The following is a 19,973-nucleotide window of genomic DNA, read 5'->3' on the forward strand; positions in this document are numbered from 1 at the left end:
ATCTGATTAAGGTCCCATTTAACTCTGAGGTAACCTTCTTCGTTGTTCAATTTTAGTGTCATCTGCAAATTCAGTAATGATACCTCTGAAATTCGTATCCAAAGCAGCGGGCCCAGCACTGATCTTTGCGGCACACCACTGGTCACAGGCCTCCAGTCTGAAAAACCACCCTGTACCACCACACCCTGTCTTCGATATTCAAGCCAATTTTGTATCCCAATGACTAGTTTCCCTGGATCCCATGTGATCTAACCTTGCCATCCAGTCTACCATGCGGAACCCTATTAAACGCTTTGCTGAAGTCCATTCTGCCTTCATCCATGTTCTTTGATACTTCTTCAAAAAACTCAATCAAGTTAGTGAGACATAATTTTCCACACACAAAGCCATGTTGTCTATCCCTAATCAGTTCGTGCCTTTCCAAATGCATGTTAATCCTGTCCGTCAGGATCCCCTCCAACAACTTACCCATCACTGATGTCAGGCTCACTGGTCTAGAGTTCCCTGGCTTTTCCTTACCACCTTCCTTAAATAATGGCACCACACTAGGCACCCTCTAGCCTTCTGACACCTCACCCCTAGCTGTCAATGATGCAAATATTTCAGCAAGGGGCTCAGCAATCTCTTCCCTAGCTTCTAGGAAACATTTGATCAGATTCTGGGGATTTTAGTACCCCCTGCCCTGTGATATAGACACTTTTCAAGCCTTCACTGTTTATTTCCCCATGGTCCCTAGCTTCCATATTCTTCTCCGCAGTAAATACTGACACAAAATATTTGTTTAGCATCTCACCCATTTCCTGTGGATCCACACAAAGACGGCCTCCATGATGGTCTCCCCAAACGATCTCTGCTTAATGGAGACAAACTGCAGATTCTAACGTCTCATCAGACAACTGAAGTCCTTCACCCCTGGTTACAAACTAGTAAGTCTCCTTCAGAACCCCTTCAAGACCTCTCCATCCTTTCTAAAGCCTAAGGGACAGAACTGGGCACAATATTCCGGCTGAGGCCTAACCAGTGTTCTACGTTCAGGCTCTTGGTTAAGATGTCAGGTGGCACGGTGCCTCAGTGGTTACCACTGCTGCCTCACAGCACCAGGGACCCAGATTCAATTCCACCCTCAAGCTACTGTCTGTGTGGAACTTGCACACTCTCCCTGTGTCTCTATGGGCTCCCTCTGCATGCTCCAGTTTCCTCCCACAGTCCAAAGATATGCAGGTTAGCTGGAGTGGCCATGCTAAATTGCCCCATAGTGACCAGGGATGTATGGGCTAGCTGGGTTAACCATGGGGAATGCAGGGTTACAGGGATAGGGCAGGGGGGGATGGTATTTGAAGTGTCGTTGTTGACTCAATGGGCCGAATGACCTGCTTCTACGCTGTGGGGATTCTGTGATTATATTAATTTGGGAGTGAATAAAATTAACTATCTCATTCTGTCTGACTTTTGATTTTTCAGTTGGAGAGCCCATCAACCCTGAGGCATGGGACTGGTATTATAGAGTTGTTGGGGATGGCAAATGCCCAGTGGTGGATACTTGGTGGCAGACAGGTAAGACAGTTACGTACTGGTCCTGTCACTGGATGGGTAATCCAGTGGGCCACGCTAAAATTCTGGGATCACGGGTTCAAATTCCACTATGGCAGCTGGTAGAATTTAAATTCACTTTCTCAAATCTGGAATACGTAGCTGGTCTGTGTCACGGTGACCATGAAAGTATCATTGACTGTTGGCAAAAATTCATCTGGTTCACTACTATCTTTTAGAGAAGGAAATCTGCCGTCCCTCCCCAGTCTGGCTTACATGTGACTCCTGCCCACCCTGAAACGGCCTGTCAAGCCACTTAGTTCAACGATAATTCACGATAGACAATGAATGCTGGCTTGTCAGGGATGGCTACACCCCCATGAAAGAAAATAAACACTGCAGACAAAGCCAGTCTGTCGGCATAGTTACCAAGTGATACCCATTGTCCAGTACATACGTTGTTTAACATTGAGGCCTGACTGTCGGCCAAACCTCAATGTTGTCCAGATCTTGTTGCATTTGAAATGGACTGTTTCATTGTCTGAGGAGTGGCTAAAGGTGCTGAACATGGTGCAATTATCGGTGAACATCCCCACCTCTGACTTTATGATGGAAGGAAGGTCATTGATGAAGCAGCTGAAGATGATTCGGCCTAGGACACTACCCTGAGGAACTCTTGCAGAGATGTCCTGGAGCTGAGATGATTGACCTCTAATAGTGATAACATGTTTCTATGTGCCAGGTATGTCTCTAACCAGCAGAGAGTTTTCCCCCTGATGCCCATTGATTCCAGCCTTGCGAGGGCTTCTTGATGTCACACTCGGTCAAATACTGTCTTGTATTAAGGGCTGTCACTCTCACCTCACCTTCTGGAATTCAGCTCTTCTGTCCGTGTTTTAACCAAGGCTGTAATGAGGTCAGGAGCTGAGTGGCCCTGGCAGAACCCAAACTGGGCATCACTGAGCAGGGTATTGCTGAGCTGGTGTTGCTTGATAGCACTGTTGATGCCAACTTTACTGATGATTAAGAGTAGACTGATGGGGTGGTAATTGGCCAGGTTGGATTTGTCCTTCCTGGGCATACGTGGGCAATTTGCCACATTGTTGGGTAGATGTAAGTGTTACAGCTGTACTGGAACAGCTTGGCTAAGGGCACAGCCTTAGAATGAAAAAAAGAATTGCATTTTGAGTGCTGCTCCTTCATCACGTCAGTGTGTGTGTGTGAATTCCGTGTCTGGGTTTCTGTTCAATTGTGTGACTGTTAGGCAGGGTTTCTGTTCAATTGCATGACTATTAGGCAGGGGGAACTATTCATGTATTAATAATACTCAAGCAGTGATGGGAACTGTCCTGAGGCTGTTTGCCCAATAAATAATTATGAGGATCTTTCAGCTTGGCACGATATCTGGGAACATTGAACGGAAAACCTGACTGCATCGAGAGATACACAAACATTGCTATAAAATGCTGCAGTCGGTCACAGGGTAAGGAGTGGGGGGGGGGGGTGGGGGGGTTCTGTGCTGAGATCAGAAACCACAGCAGCTGTCCCAAGCAGCTGTCCCTGTCACTGAAGCCACTTGCCTTAAAGGGGCATTGCCCTTGAGGAAAATTGTCTGACAGGTTTCTTGGAAGAAGAAGGGTCTGAGAAATGGTACTAACTGCCTAAAGTGGGGAGCACAACAAGCAAATCCGTGTGGGTTTTCATTTGCTTTCTTATTCGGGGCAACTCCAGATGGTGGAGTTGAGCTTCCATTTTGAAACTGTGCAGACCCATGTTGGGACATCAGCAGCAATGTTATTCCAGGATTTTGACCCAGTGACAGTGAAGGAACGGTGGTATATTTCCAAGTCGGATCAGAGAGTGGCTCAGAGAGAAATTTGCAGATGGTGGTGTTCCTGTGTATTGCTGCTCCTGTTCTTCTAGGTGGAAGTTATTGTTTGCTGGCAAGCACACCGGGGACACCCCCTCACTCAAAAGATTTCAAAGGGGACCCAGGAAGAAAAACGGAAATTGCTGGAAAAACTCAGGAGTCTAGCAGCATCTCTGGAGAGAAAGCAGAGTTAATATTTCAGATCTAGTAACCCTTCTTCAGAACACTTCGGCATCAGGAAGTGGGTAGCTGGTTGTGAAGCACTCTCGGCCCTCTCCCCTCTTCCATAATCTCCTCCTCACCCCCAGTTCCACACAGCACCTTCGCTTGTAGGCATGGGATCCAATTTTGCTCCGGGATCTCAAATGGGAGTCATACCAGCAGTAGCCACTACCTTCCCAGTGGCGCTGTTATGCAATAGATTGACCACAGAAGCTGTCCTCTTGATCCCAGAAAGTCCTCTGGTTTAGCCCTTAGTCTCCCTGGGCCTGTTCCTGACTCCCCAGAACCATTAAATACTGTCCTAGTATATCATATCCATCTTGTTAGCACTCAGTTCAAGTAGTTTGTCCAGTACTTATACCAATCCCTTTAAGTTCCTCGCTTTTGGTGGACCCTTGGTTTCACATTATTTCCAGAATATTTCTTAAACTTCAACTGTGAAAACAGACACAAAATAATTGATGTGTCTCTTGCATTTTCTTACACCCATCATAATTTCACCTGTCTCTGCCTCTAATCATACTATATACCCAGAAAAATGTCTACAATATATTATGGTCACTCTTCCCTTAGAATCTCTTTAGTATAAAGCTATGCATTAATTCTTTCTTATCACACAGTGTTTGATCTAAAATGACTTTCCTTGACATACTGATTCAGAAAACAATTTTATACATGGCTGTATTCCATATACCCATCTGCCACACTATTACTGTCAATTTGGATTTTTGGTTTATTAAAACCTCCCATGATTACTGTATAAACCTTATTACAGACATACTGGATTTGCTGATTTATACTCTGTTCTACACACTGCTAGGGGGCCAACAAAAAACTTGCATCAATTTCCCATTTCTTAGCTCCAACCAAACGGGCAGTATGGTGGCACAGTGGTTAGCACTGCTGCCTCACAACGCCAGAGATATGGGTTCAATTCCCACCTCAGGCAACTGTCTGTGTGGAGTTTGCACATTCTCCCCGTGTCTGCGTGGGTTTCCTCCCACAGTCCAAAAACGTGTAGGTTAGGTGAATTGGCCATGCTAAATTGCCTGTAGTGTTAGGTGTAGGGGAATGGGTCTGGGTGGATTGCTGTTCGGAGGGTCGGTGTGGACTTGTTGGGCCAAAGGGCCTGTTTCCACACTGTAGGTAATCTAAAAAAAAAGACTTGATTTTAATTCATGATTTCCTGAGCTGAGATCCTTTCTTTCTATTGTCTTTCTCCCCTTCTTTCTGATCAGAGTTACCTCATCTCCATTTCCATTTTGCCCATTTCTTCTGAAAGTTAAGTATCCTGGAATACTGTAACCATGTCTCTGTAACTGCTAGTCTGTTCTTCTATAACGCGATAGTTCCGTTCCTGTTTGATCCCGCGTTATTAGAAAATCGGGTAATAGCAGCACCATTTAAACCAATCGATTGATAGCCAAAACAGGTAAGGAACGTTTGCGTTCTACAAATAACGATCTAAATTCTTCAATCGCATTAAAGCCAATTCGTGTTGATGAAATGTGCCAGTCACCTAATGTCATGTATTTTAGCTCTCCCTACTTTTCCAATTTCTCCTGATCTCACTGTATTCACTAATGTCCCATTCTCTTTGCCCAAGTATCTGCTTTACCTAAGGTTCAGTCTTGTTCTCTCAAGTCAACAACTTCATCGTGCGTATGAAATGAAAATGATTTCATCTGATTGGTAGTTGCTCTCCTTTCTCCTTCCTAGTCTATATTTTACACCCAAAAATGTTGCTGTGCTCAACATTTCCCTTGCTGCCTTTGAATTTACCTTTTATTGAATTCACCCAGCTTTTCTTTAAAGTCCGGTCATCTGCCCTTGGTGTTTGATTCACCAAGAAGCTGGCCCCAGCCCGGTTTAAGTGAAGTCCACCCCAGTGGAACTGTTGCCTCTTTCCCCAATAGTGGCACCAATGCCCCATGAAGCAAAGCCCCTTCTTTACATAACACTCCTCCACCCACTTATTCAGACTTCTATCTACACCTAAACTCAAGCCACACCCTTAGGGCCCACTGTGAGAATTCTGAAGCTGGAGAGCTAATGAGATTGGCTTAATGGGATGAGGAACTGTTGGTTAAAGTCCATGTACCCTGGAAATGGTGAGTTCCTATGGAGAAACATTTCTTTGCCAACATCAAAGCTTATCTGATATATGTTCTGATACGGTGCATGTCGAAGGTTCGCACCATTTTAGAGTACCACAAAGACTTCCTACCATTCTGAAATGACCCTCCATCCATTTCTTAAAATTAATTCATGGGATGTAGGCATCTCTGGCTGGGCCAGCATTTATTGCCTGTCCCTAGTTGCCCATGAGAAGGTGTTGATAAGTTGCCATCTTGAACCGCTGCTGTCCATGTGCTGTAGGTGGACCCACAATGCCACTGTGGTGGGAGTTCCAGGATTTTGATGCAGTGACACTGAAGGAATGTCAATATATTTCCCAGTCAGAATAGTGAGTTGACTGATGAGGAGAGTTTGTGTTGTTTTTTTGTTTCAGAGACTGGCGGTATCTGTATCGCTCCTCGGCCTGCAGATAGAGATGCCAAGATACTCCCAGCTATGGCAATGAGACCCTTCTTCGGAATCGACCCAGTACTCATGAACGAGCATGTAATTAGAAAATCTTGATATTTTTCCCTTTACTTCACCTCATCTTTATCTGTGGAGAGAAGTAAGTAGCAAGATTTGCCTGAGGTGGGGGTGCCTTCTCCAGCATAGGAAAGGTTTAGAGGGATATGGGCCAAACGCAGGCACATGGGACTCGTTCAGGTTAGGAAAGCTGGTCAGCATGGACGAGTTGGGCTGAAGGGCCTCTTTCTGTGCTGGAAATAGAGTCTCTTTGGAATGAGACTTTAACCTGTTGGATCTGGCTGGGATTCAATGGGAATATATGGGATACTTGATGTGTAACTGCCATAGTATTTTCCTTTTCAGTTCGGGTCAAGGGTAGAGTGTGGGAATAGCATGCCTGTGAGTTATCCCTGAGAATACCATGTTTTTCACTCATCAATAGATAATGGGGCAGCTCCATCCACATCCCAATGGCTAAAGGTCCAGTGGAGTCCATTAGTTACACAATGGAGAATTATCTGGGATACACAGCACAGAAACAGGCCTTTCAGCTGAAACAATCTGTATTGCTGCTTAAACCCGATATGAGCTACCCCAGTACATCTCTGCCTCAGTGATGTTTTAGCAGATCTTCCAGTTCCCCATTCTTTCACATTCTCATCCAGATACATCTGTGTCCCCATTCTTGAATCGGAGGACTAATTCATCTCTGATCGCTCTCCACAGCCACTCTCGGTAGTTTCAATCTCAGACCTTGGATTAGGTTTCAGAATTCTATTGACGTCTGCTTTGTGCCTGTTCCAGGGTCAGAGATTAACGGGGAACGCAATCTCCGGATCACTCTGCATCGCACAGCCATGGCCAGGGATGGCTCGGACTATCTACAATGACCACAACCGATTTGTGAACACCTATTTTAAAGCCTACCCCAGTAAGTGGATGTGTTGTACTGATTCCAAGAGGACTGGGAGAGAGAGTAGAACATTCAGTCCCTCCAGCCTGCCCCACCATTCAGTATGATCATGACTGATCTGATGTGGCCTCAGTTCTATTTGCTTGTCTTTGACTCCCTTGTCAGTCAACAACCTGCCTATCTCTACCTTGAATATATTCAGGGACCTAGTCTCCATTGCTCACAAGAAATTCCAAAACACGAACCATCCTCTGGGATGGAATTCCTCCTCGTTATTATGTTAAGCTCCTGATTCTTAAACAGTGTCCCCTTCCCCAGGAGCAGAACCATCCTCTAAAGATCTACCATGTCAGAATCTTACATGTTTCAAAAACGTCATAGCTAATTCTTCTAAACACTAGTGAGTGTAGGCCCAACCTGCTCAACCTTTCCTCATATGACACGCCCTTCATCCCAGGAATCAGCTGGGCGAACCATTTCCAAATGACCTCCAGTGTTTGTATCTTCTTCTTTAACTTACTAAAATGGCCGTGTGGATGGAGGGGCCTTCAGCTATGTCTGATGGGACTGAAGAAACCAGGATCTTTCTGCTTAGTGTGAGAATATTCGAGGGAGAATTAATGGAGGCCTTCTGAATGATGAAGGGATTTGATAGAATAACTATCACAGTGAAGGGATTTGATAGAGAAACTATCACCAAGTGAAGGGATTTGATAGAGTAAAGCTTTGATAAGAGAGACTTTATCTGCTGGTGGGGAAGGGGGATGATCAGTACTCAGTGGAAACAGCTTTAAAGATAAATTGATAGAGGAATCCAGTGAGGTTGGTGGGGGAGGGGGGCTTAATTTCTGAGGGAAGTTTATGAGTTCTAATGTCGCTGCATGAAAAGGCACACAACACCAGGTTATAGTCCAACAGGTTTAATTGGAAACATTAGATTTTGGAGATTTGCTCCTTCGTCAGGTCACAACCACCTGATGAAGGAGCAGTGCTCTGAAAGCTAGTGCTTCCAATTAAACTTGTTGGACTATAGCCTGGTGTTGTGTGATTTTTAACTGAATGAACAGGTGATAGAGTCAAATTTGATAGTAAGGAGTTGAATGTTGAACTGAAAAAGGCACGATTTGCAGTAAAATGTGGAATGAGACTCATAGAATCCCGCCAGTTTGGAAGCAGGCCATTTGATCCATCAAGTCCACACTGACCCTCTGAAAAGTATCCCATCCTGACCCAGCCCCTACCCTATTCCTGTAACCCTCTACTATATCCCATGGCTAATCCATCTAACCTGCACACTATGGCATTTGGCATGGCCAATCCACCTAACCTGCACATTGGACTGTGGGAGGGAACCTGCACAGACTTGGGGAGAATGTGTAAACTCCGTACAGACAGTTGCAGCGAGGGTGGGATCAAACCCGGGCCCCTCGTGCTGTGAGGCAGCATTGCTAACTCATTGGATAAATCTTTCAAATACACAGCACAATGGGCCAAACGGCCACCTTCTGTTTTGTAAATTATTAAGATATAGATTAGGAGCACGAGTAGGCCACTTAACCCCTCAAACCTGCTTCGTCTTTCAGTAAGATGGTGGCTGATATGACTATTCGTTATTCCCTCCTATTCCTGATAACCTTTCTTACCAAGAATATATCCACCTCTTAAAAATATTCAAAGACTGCACTTAGAGTCATAGAGCTGTACAGCATGGAAACAGACCCTTCGATCCAACCCGTCCATGCCAACCAGATATCCCAACCCAATCTAGTCCCACCTGCCAGCGTTCAGCAAGGAAAAGAGTTCCAAAGACTCATGGCCCTCAGAGAAAAAGGATTTCACCTCACCTCAGTTTTAAATATGTGACCCCTTATTTTTAAACAGTGACCCCTAGTCACAGATACTCCCACAAGACAATACATCTTCTCCACATCTACACTTATGTTTCAATCAAGTTGGCACTTACTGTTTGAAGCTCCAGCAGGTACAAAGCTGGCCTGTCCAATCTTTCCTCACAAGACATCCTGCCCATTCCAGATATTAGTATAAAGATACCATCTTCAAGGTTCACTGCACATATTTATCAAGGCTCCTTAGACAGCATCTTCCAAACCCATCTTGAAGAACAAGAGCTGCAGATACATGGGAACACCACCGCCTGCAAGTTCCCCCCCAAGTGACTCACCATCCTGACTTGGAAAGGCATCCCCGTTCCTTCACTGTTGTTGGGTCAAAATCTTAGAATTCCCTCTGTAAGGGCGTTGTGGGCTAACCTACAGAGAATGGACTGCAGCGGTTCAAGAAGGCAGCTCACCACCACCTTCTCAAAGGCAACTAGGGATGGGCAATAAATGTTAGCCCAGCCAACATCCCATAAGTGAATAAATAAAAAGCTTTTACTGGTTACACAATAAACCCCATGACGTATGGCTTGGCTGCTGGTGAATTGTTCCAAAGCTTGCCTGTGTTAAGTTTGAGAGATGAGAACATTGGGGGAATGAGAAAGGAGCAATGACCCAGTCAGGGCAAACAAAATAGAGAAAGGTTGTGACACAGGATGTGACAGAGTGCAGTACTGCCTGCTATCTGTTAGATCCTGAAGATGGCTGTCCTTAGGAGCTGGAAGGGAGAGGCAGAAGGAACTGCACATGATATTGAAGATCGATAAACACACCCACATCTCCTGTGGCAATCCAGTGAGCTGATGTCTAAACAACTTGCTTCAGAATGATTTATCCAGATTTGTGACCTCTTGATCCTTCTCTGTGTCAGTGAAGGGTCAGCCACAATTGAACTGTGGGATTTGGACAGAGTACTTTGTCTCGATGGATCATGTCGGACAAGCTGGAAGATGACAAGCCCATTTGACAAAGTGAAGCTGTCATTTGATGTTGTTAATATTTTCCTCTCAAGGCCAGCTGTCTGTCTCCAAAGCTCATGTGTGTTAGTCGTTGTCTGATTTATCGAAAAGCGTCAGAATTACATTCATGTCGGATCGTCTTCTGACTAAGTTGAACAGGACAGCCACTGGTGTTGGTTTTGCACTTCCAATCGTTAGGATCAGCAGCTGGTACAGCATGCCAGCAGGCCAATCAGCCCATCAAATTAGTGCTAGCTCTTTCCAAGAGCAGTCCTGTTATCCCTACTCCCCCTGCTCCTACCCCATAACCTTCACATGACTATACAAATCCCTTTTGAATGTCACTATTGAATCTGCTTCCTCCACCCTAGTGCATTGCAGACCCTGACCATTTGAAGAAAGAGGATTTATGGTTTGGGTCCGTCGTTGCTGTTCACGTTTTGGAAACAAAATTCCTTTGAACAGTTTCAAATTCGATTCTAACCTTAAAGTTTCTGATAAAGTGGGATAGAAAGAGTGCGTTTGTCAGGAAGTGATTAAACCCAGGTGGATCCTGTTGGATGAACTGACCACATGAGCCATTGGTTTGTAGTATTGATTGGTGTGTTCCCACTGTTTGATTCCTGACACATACTGGGTTTCTGGTTCACAGTAAAGATATGAGATGGATGAACCTTTGGACGGGGGAAAGGATAAAAATCAATTCAGGGTCCCCATCGTGAGCCTGAACCACTCCCTCCTGCTGGACAGCAGAGCCCTGCATTTTGTATAGCCTCCCAAATCCCGCACTGTAATATCGCTGGTACATTGGCCGAGTTCTCAACAATGATGCTGAACCTTAGCTGAGCTGCTGAACAGTCACAGCAAGAGTTCCAGGCATGTGTCTGTGGACATCTCCTTAAGGGAAGGGGATATGTTTAGGGGAGATAGTGGGTTGGATGTATGGTCACTGCTTCAGCAATCTAGAGACCCAGGTTAATGTTCTGGGGCAGTGGGTTCCAATCCTACAATGGCATTTTGTGGAATTTAAGTTCAGTTTGTTAAACCCTAGAGATTAAAGCTGGTGTCATAAAGTCATAGAATCATAGAAATGTACTGCATGGAAACAGACCCTTCGGTCCAGCTTATCCACGCCAACCAGAGATCCTTAATTAATTGAGTCCCATTTGCCAGCATTTAGCCCATAGCCTCTAAACCCATTCTATTCTCCTACCCATCCAGATGCCTTTTAAATGTTGTAATTGTACCAGTCTCCACCTCCTCCTCTGGCAGCTCATTCCATACATGCCCCACCCTCTGAGTGAAAAAGTTGCCCCTGAGGTTCATTTTATATCTTTACCCTCTCACCTTAAACCTATGCCCTCTAGTTTTGGACTCCCCCCATCCTGGGGGAACTATCACCAATCATGTTTAAAATCCATCTGGTTCAGCAATTTCAGGAAAGGAATTCTGCCATCTTTATCTGGCCTACACGTGACTCCAGACTGCCACCAATATGGTTAACTCTTAACTGCTTTCTGAGGGATGCGCAACAAACGCTGGCCTAGCCAGCAAAGCCCACATCCCATGAAAGAACTAAAAGAAAATTCACAGTATCCTCCTCTATAACAACTCCTTGAATTTATACACAATGTTAACCAGCCATTTTAGATGTATTGTGATACACCTCAGGTTTACTGGCTCAGAGATAGGGACACTACCATTTCACCACAAGAGCCCAATGTTTATTCTTTACATCATGTATGTCACCTGTCTACAGCAGGTGGGAATTAAATCAAGGCCTTCTAGTGTAGCTGTAGGGATATAACCACTACAAACAGGATCCCTTTAATTTTCAGAGTAAGGTTTGAACTCATGACATTTAAAAATCAGCAGCAACAGTGCTAACCACTGAGCTGTGGCTAACCTTTTTGCATTTATGTAGTGCCTTTGACATGGCAGAAGGTTCCAATGTGTTTTGCCTGCCTATTAGCAAACAAGATTTGACAATGAGCCAGATACGTAGCTATCAGATGACCAATAACCAATAAGAGGAACTCAGGGAACGGCTTCAAAGGGGATAGAGAAGCAGAAATCTAAGTAAAAGAACTTCAGTGGCTTAGGCCATCACTGCCAATGGTGGGACAGTGAAGATTGGGAATGCTGCAGAGGGCTAAAATAAGACAAGGGTTGGAAAATCTGATGTAGCTTCAAAGAAAGGGAGGGACACGGCTAGGGAGAGGTTTGAAAACAAGCATGAGAGTTTTAACACAAAGTCATTGCCTGAACTCAATTGAAGGTTCCTTGCACAAACAGTCTTCCCAGATAAGAAACAAAAACAAAAGTTGCTGGAAAAGCTCAGCAGGTCTGGCAGCATCTGTGCAGGGAAATCAAAGTTAATGTTTTGGATCCGGTGACTGGACCCGAAACACTAACTTTGATTTCTTTTCACAGATGAAAGTCAACTGGAGGAGGAACACCTCATCTCCTGCCTCAGGATCCTACAACTACACGGCATCAATGCTGACTTCACCAGTTTCCAAATCTGGCCTCCCCTCACCCCATCCCAGATCCAACCCTCCAACTCGGCACCGCCTTCTTGGCCTGTCTTGTTCATCTTCCTTCTCACCTATTCGCTCAGTGCTCCCCACCGACCTATCACCATCAACCTCCACCTGCACCCACCTATTGCCTTCCCACCTACCTTCCTCACCCCACCCTCACCCCGACCCACCCTCGTATTTATTTCTCAGCTCTCACCCCCGCCCCCCCCCCGCAATAATCATGATGACTGGCTTACGTCTGAAGTGCTGACTCTCCTGCTCCTCACATGCTGCTTGACCTGTTGTGCTTTTTCAGCAACTTCTGTTTTTGTTTGTTGATTTACAGCATCCGCAGTTCTTTTGGTTTTTATTCCCAGTTAAGAGATTGTATGGGGTGTCTGGAGGACAGTCAGTGATGTGGGTACATGAATAGGAAGGGTTTAGAGGGATAACAGCCAAGTGCTGGCAAATGGGACTAGACTCGTTCAGGATATCTAGTCGGCATGGACAAGTTGGACTGAAGGGTCTGTTTCTATGCTGTACATCTCTATGTCTCTATGAAGTATGACTCAAGGATGTTGCAAGGGTTGGAGGATTTGAGCTATAGGGAGAGGCTGAACAGGCTGGGCTGTTTTCCCTACAGCATTGGAGGCTGTGGGGTGACCTTATAGAGGTTTACAAAATTATGAGGGGCTTGGATAGGGTAAATAGACAAAGCCTTTTCCCTGGGGTTGGGGAGTCCAGAACTAGAGGGCATAGGTTTAGGGTGAGAGGGGAAAGATATAAAAAACACCTAAGGGGCAACTTTTTCACACAGAGGGTGGTACGTGTATGGAATGAGCTGCCAGAGGATGTGTTGGAGGCTGGTACAATTGCAACATTTAAAAGGCATTTGGATGGGTATATGAATAGGAAGGGTTTGGAGGGATAACAGCCAAGTGCTGGCAGGTGGGACTAGATTGGGTTGGGATATCTGGTCGGCGTGGACGGGTTGGACTGAATTGAGTTCAGGCAATGACTTTCCATGTTGTATATCTCTGTGACACTATGGCTCTATGTTGAACCAATCCCGCATTGCCTGAGAGAAGAAGCAATCAGTCTGACCAAAAATATAAAAAAAGATTTCTAATGCAGTTCCTTCTTCTGTTTTTTGCAGACCATTTCTTCACTGGAGATGGAGCATACAGATCTGAAGAGGGACATTACCAGATCACAGGAAGGTTGGATGATGTTATCAACATCAGTGGTCATAGGCTGGGCACTGCTGAAATTGAAGGTGCAGTGGTAAGTGAAATGAAAGAATTAAAGCTATTACTGTAGAATTTGTTTTAATCATCAGGAAGTGTGCCCTACTGAGGCCATCATTTCAATATCTATGGGTGCTCTGATGATGATGATGAGCTTATTTGATATTAGCTTATTTGACCACTTCAAGGGAGTTTGAGAGTTAACCCACATTGATTGATGAGAGTCAGTAACTCTTATAGAAACTGGGTCAGGGAAATAGGTGAACCAGTCGAGTTTTTACAACATTCCACAGTCATGTTTATTGCTACCTTTTTCTTATTGCCACCTCCATTCAAAGATTAGCAGGTTAGGTGAATTGGCTGTGCTAAATTGCCCATACTGTTCAGGGATGTGTTGGCTAGATGCATTAGTCAGGGGAAATGTAGAGTAATAGGGTAGGGGAATGGGTCCGGGTGGGATTCTCTTCGGAGGGTCAGTGTGGACTTGTGGGGCCAAATGGCCTGTTTCCCCAGTGTAGGGATTCTATGATTCTATGATTTTAAAATTGGTTGTGGTAGAATTTGTTTCATAAGCTCTACATTTCACTATGAGCTGGTGACACACTTCCATCCTTTCTGGAGTTTCATTGGTGGAATTATGTAAATCTTTCAGGCAAGTGTTTAGATATTGAACAAATCAAAGGGTAGAGGGTAGAAGGCAGGAATATGTCATTGAGTTAGAGGTTCAGCCATGATCATACTGAATGGTGCAGCACAATTGAAGGGCTGAATAGCCTACTCCTGCTCCTGTGTTGCTATTGCTGATATCCAGGCTGGAAGCATTACACACCACCCCCAGAGCAAAAGTCTCTTCAATTTTTCCTAAACAGAGGCTCCTACATTTAACATAATTGGGCCCAGTTGATGGGCCTAGAGTTGACTGTTTGCTTACCACTTTTGCAGAGAAGAGGCCTGGACTCAATCAGTGCTGGCTGTCCAGTCGTTGCTAGATCGGGTCCTTTTCATGGGTGGCTGCAGGGACTGCCTGAAAGGAGCAGAAGCCTCATTTTAAAAGTGAACTCTGGCTCCTGTGCCTGTTTCAGAGCAGGATTACTGAACTTCTTCAGCCGAGTTGGTGCTTGCAATAACCATCTCTGATTGACATCTGGGCCCGAGCTGCCTGAGCCAAAAGCGAGAGTGTGTGCCACTGGAAAAGCACAGCAGGTCAGGCAGCATCTGAGGAGCAGGAGAATCGAGATTTTGGGCATAAACCATTCATCAGGAAAGGGCAGTCCTCACTTTCTCTGTGCCTGGGCCAGAAGCCTGCTTTTAATCTCCCAAACAAATTAAGTCACTGACCGCAAGGTTTCTTTGAACTTTCAGAACCAACACCAAGCTGTGGCCGAGTCTGCAGCCATTGGATGTGCCCACGAGATCAAAGGGGAAGGTAAGGACAGCACTGAGAGCATTCTGGTTTCTATGGAGAATCAGAGGCAGGATAAAGAGTGAAACTGAGTGATGGCTGCAGGCACCCTTGCTGCCAAAGTTCACATCTGACTCAGGTCTGAAGCCCCTGTCCTCAGGGAGAGGAGATACTAATGAGACAAACAAGGAGCAAGTGACCCAGCCAATGGTTCCCTTACTCAAATTCATATCCCTTCAATCGCGGGTGGATCAGATTTAGATTTTGAGCGTTTCACTGTGGGCAAGATCAGTGCTTGGGGTAAAAGTGAAAAACCAAAAACTCCTGTTTCTTTTCTCAGGGTCTTATGTCTTCATTGTTCTGAAGGATGGGATGGTCATTGCTGAGGATGTCTTCGATAAGGAACTCAAAGACATTGTCTCCCAAAAGATAGCCAAATATGCTGCTCCTGATCAAATCCAGGTAGTGATCTGACGTCAATCCCTGCTTTCTTGTGTATGTTGTGCAGAGTGGACAGGATTGAGACTAACTCCAGTATACTCAAAATGTTCATAATCTATGGGGCTGTCCATTTATAACACCATGGGCTTGAACAACAGGAGCTCAGCAGTCTGATAGGATCATGCACTGGCTGTCTAGTGCTTTGTACCATGGAGTATGGGGGTGTAAGTTGGTACTTTTGTTCCCTGCAGGTAGAGATTATATCACGGTCATGGCACACAGACAGATACAATGGTTTAAAGGTTTGTACTTTGGAGTTGATGAAATTACCTTTTGTCAGTGATCTCAGCTCCAGGACAGCTCTGCAGGGGTTCCCCAGGACTGTATCCTAGGCCCAACGATCTTCAGCTTCTTCATCAGTGACCTTCCCTCGAGCCGAAGGTCAGAACTGAGGATGATTAGTGTTCAGTTCCATTCAGAATTCCTCAGATAGTGAAGCAATTGATGTTCACACACAGAAAGACCCGGAAAACATCCAGGTTTGGGACATTCGTCCACTAAGGTGCCAGGCAATGACCATCTCTAACAGGAAAGAATCTAACTAACTTGCCGTATTATCATCATGGAAACGTCTAGAGTGAGGTTAATCTTTGGCTACCATCGACCATAAACTGAATCAACCACAGGCCAGAAGAACAGGTCAGAGGCTGGCAATGCTGTAGTGAGCCAGTGAGAGCAGTGTAAGCCAGTCTAGACAGTGAAGGTACAGAATCAATCTCCGCACTGGGGCAGAACTGACTCAGGCCATGATGCAGTGAGGGATTCAGACAGTGAGGCAGAGCCAGCCTAGACACGAGGCAGAGTTAGTCCTGCTGGTTCTCCACCTATAAAAATTAAGAGTATAATGGAATACTTTGCACGCCTAGATTAGTGCAACTCCAACAACACTAAGAAGCTCAGCATCTTTGTTATGATCCTGGTGAATGGTAATACTGGCCAGTCAGATCCCAGAGTGAACCCTGGCTTGGTAGACCACAGGTTTTATTTTTGGAATATTTTATGCAGTTCATCACTAACAAGCTGTTATGGGCTGAGTGAGAAGTACTGTTCTTAAAAGTTTTGGCTTCTTTTAAAAGTAATGATATTTACAAAGAACAATGGACAGTACAGCACAGAAACAGGCCCTTCGGCCCTCCAAGCCTGTGCCGACACATTTTGCCCTTCCATGTTAAAAGGCTGTTTAATCCCTTGACAACCCCCTGATTAAGTACATCTACAAAGCGGCAGCCATCTTGATCAGCATCACCTTCAGTATTCATTCCCTTCATTACTGATGCACAGTCACTGTTGTGTGTACTATCTTCAAGATGTATTGCAGCAACTCGCCAAGATTCCTACACCTTATCATATCCTGGTTAGTATAGTAGTTAGCATTCTCCCACCTTGGTCAGTAAAGGACATTGGAATTCAATTCCACATTGGGGAGTTTATTGATATTATCAGCAAGGGAATTAAAGGTTCTGGGGGAAAAGGAAGAAGAAAATGGAGATGGGAATGAGCTCATTGAATGGTGGAGTAACTTGATGGATCATGAGAGACAATGGATAGGGTGGATAGACCAGGTCTTTTCCCTGGGGTGGGGGAGTCCAAAACTAAAGGGCATAGGTTTAAGGTGAGAGGGCAAAGAAATAAAAGGGACCTAAAGGGGCAACGTTTTCACACAGAAGGTGGTGTGTGTTTGGAATGGGCTGCCAGAGGAAGTGGTGGAGGTTGGTACAATTACATTTAAAAGGCATCTGGATGGGTATATGAATGGCAAGGGTTTAGAGGAATAATGGTCAAATGGGGCTAGATTTATATGGGAAATCTGGTCGGCATGAATGGGTTGAACCGAAGGGTCTGTGCAGCTCTATGACTGAATGACCTATTCTTGCTTCTATGCCGTACGGTCTGACAGCACTTTGCAAACCTGGGACCTCAACCACCGAGATGGACAAGACAATCTCTCCATCTGCAAGTTTCCCTCTAGACCACAAACCGTCCTAATTAGGAATTATGTTGTTATCATGGGGAAAAGAGGATACCCCTGACGCTTGGTCGTCAATTTCCTTCCCTATTCTCAACACCTAGGTTTCTAGATGAAGAAAGGTTACTGGAGAGTTGGTCTCCATCAGATACCAGCCTTACTCCCTGGAGAAGATTAGGAAAGGGAGAAAATCAAACAGGTGAGGGAACACATTGCTGAGGTATGGCCTGAATCACAGAACAAGTTGCCCAGAGTCTGAATCGTACCAGGGGAAGCATGATCATCAATAATGATAGAGTGTGGAGTATGGTGTATTCCCAGTCCCTTCAGTACAGATGTGGGTGCAATGATTTCAACCCAGTGTTTTGTAAGTAATTAAGTCACCGCTGTAGTTCTGTTCGCTAAGCCGGGAATTTGTGTTGCAGACGTTTCGTCCCCTGTCTAGGTGACATCCTCAGTGCTTGGGAGCCTCTTGTGAAATGCTTCTGTGATCTTTCCTCCGGCATTTGTAGTGGTCTGAATCTGCCGCTTCCGGTTGTCAGTTCCAGCTGTCCGTTGCAGTGGTCGGTATATTGGGTCCAGGTCGATGTGCTTGTTGATTGAATCTGTGGATGAGTGCCATGTCTCTAGGAATTCCCTGGCTGTTCTCTGTTTGGCTTGTCCTATAATAGTAGTGTTGTCCCAGTCGAATTCATGTTGCTTGTCATCTGCGTGTGTGGCTGCTAAGGATAGCTGGTCGTGTCGTTTTGTGGCTAGTTGGTGTTCATGGATGCGGATCGTTAGCTGTCTTCCTGTTTGTCCTATGTAGTGTTTTGTACAGTCCTTGCATGGGATTTTGTACACTACATTGGTTTTGCTCATGCTGGGTATCGGGTCCTTCGTTCTGGTCAGTTGTTGTCTGAGAGTGGCTGTTGGTTTGTGTGCTGTTATGAGTCCTAGTGGTCAGTAGTCTGGCTGTCAGTTCGGAAATGCTCTTGATGTATGGTAGTGTGGCTAGTCCTTTGGGTTGCGGCATGTCCTCGTTCCGTTGTCTTTCCCTTAGGCATCTGTTGATGAAATTGGACTCATAACAGCACACAAACCAACAGCCACTCTCAGACAACAACTCACCAGGACGAAGGACCCGATACCCAGCATGAGCAAAACCAATGTAGTGTACAAAATCCCATGCAAGGACTGTACAAAACACTACATAGGACAAACAGGAAGACAGCTAACGGTCTGCATCCATGAACACCAACTAGCCACGAAATGACACGACCAGCTATCCTTAGTAGCCAAACACGCAGATGACAAGCAACATGAGTTTGACTGGGACAACACTACTATTATAGGACAAGCCAAACAGAGAACAGCCAGGGAATTCCTAGAGGCAAGGCACTCATCCACAGACTCTATCAACAAGCACATCGACCTGTACCCAATATACCGACCACTGCAACGGACAGCTCGAGCTGACAACCGGAAGCGGCAGATTCAGACCACTACAAATGCTGGAGGAAACAGCACAGAAGCGCTTCACAGGAGGCTCCCAAGCACTGAGGATGTCACCTAGACAGGGGACGAAACATCTGCAACACAAATTCCCGGCTCGGTGAACAGAACCACAACGACGAGCACCCGAGCTACAAATCTTCTCACAAACTTTGAATTAAGTCACCGTTAAGTTCACCATTTCTTGTATTGTTACAATAGATAGACATTAATGACAAGGCCAGTATTTAGTGGCACTGCCTAACTGGAATAGTTTATAGACCATTTCAGAAAGGCATTTATGAGTCAGTCATATTGATAAATATCTGGAAGCATATATAGGCAAGGACAGCTGATAGGCTTCCCTAAAGGATATTTGTGAACCAGATAGGATTTTACAACAATTGATGATAGCATCATAGTCACCATTACTGAAATTAGCTTTCAATTCCAGATTATTAATGCATTCAAATTGCAGTGTGACACATGTCCAAAAGCCTCAAGTAACACTAATCTAGTGACATTACCATGACACCACTGTCACCCTGAGGGGTAAGCCCTATGAGAATGGATCCACTCTAAGTGAAATAAACATGACAAGTGCATAGCAGGTAAAACAGTGCCCCAATAAACATTTCAAAGAATCTCAAACCAAGACAACAATGTGTTTTTGTCGTACCTTTAAAATTGTAAATCATCCAAAAGCACTTGACAGGAGTATCAGACTGAATTTGAGACTAATGTAACTTCTTGGTTTCTGATTTTGTAATTTTCTTGTACCAATTCCACAGTGCTCTGTAAAAGTCTCACATTTTATTTTATCCAAGGGTGCATGCTGAATTGCCCTAGAGAAGGTGAGAGCTGGCTTCTTGAATGCAGCTGAG

General features: G+C 45.0%; 1 protein-coding gene across 4 annotated transcripts in view; it reads left to right on the top strand.

Moving 5' to 3' along the window:
- LOC140476113 (acetyl-coenzyme A synthetase 2-like, mitochondrial) overlaps positions 1-19,973 on the top strand; it is a 128,235-nt gene that overhangs the window by 52,971 nt on the left and 55,291 nt on the right. For all 4 annotated transcript variants that reach the window (XR_011960411.1, XM_072568209.1, XM_072568207.1 and 1 more), the window contains 6 exons: positions 1,462-1,554; positions 6,135-6,247; positions 7,013-7,139; positions 13,657-13,784; positions 15,110-15,173; positions 15,490-15,611. Coding sequence is in view for 3 of the 4 variants with exons in the window: in XM_072568209.1 (XP_072424310.1) it covers positions 1,462-1,554; positions 6,135-6,247; positions 7,013-7,139; positions 13,657-13,784; positions 15,110-15,173; positions 15,490-15,611 (647 nt within the window). In the remaining variant the exon portion in view is untranslated. The remainder of the gene's footprint in view (positions 1-1,461; positions 1,555-6,134; positions 6,248-7,012; positions 7,140-13,656; positions 13,785-15,109; positions 15,174-15,489; positions 15,612-19,973) is intronic.

This window comes from Chiloscyllium punctatum, chromosome 4, assembly GCF_047496795.1.
Source record: "Chiloscyllium punctatum isolate Juve2018m chromosome 4, sChiPun1.3, whole genome shotgun sequence".
Lineage (NCBI taxonomy): Eukaryota > Metazoa > Chordata > Chondrichthyes > Orectolobiformes > Hemiscylliidae > Chiloscyllium > Chiloscyllium punctatum.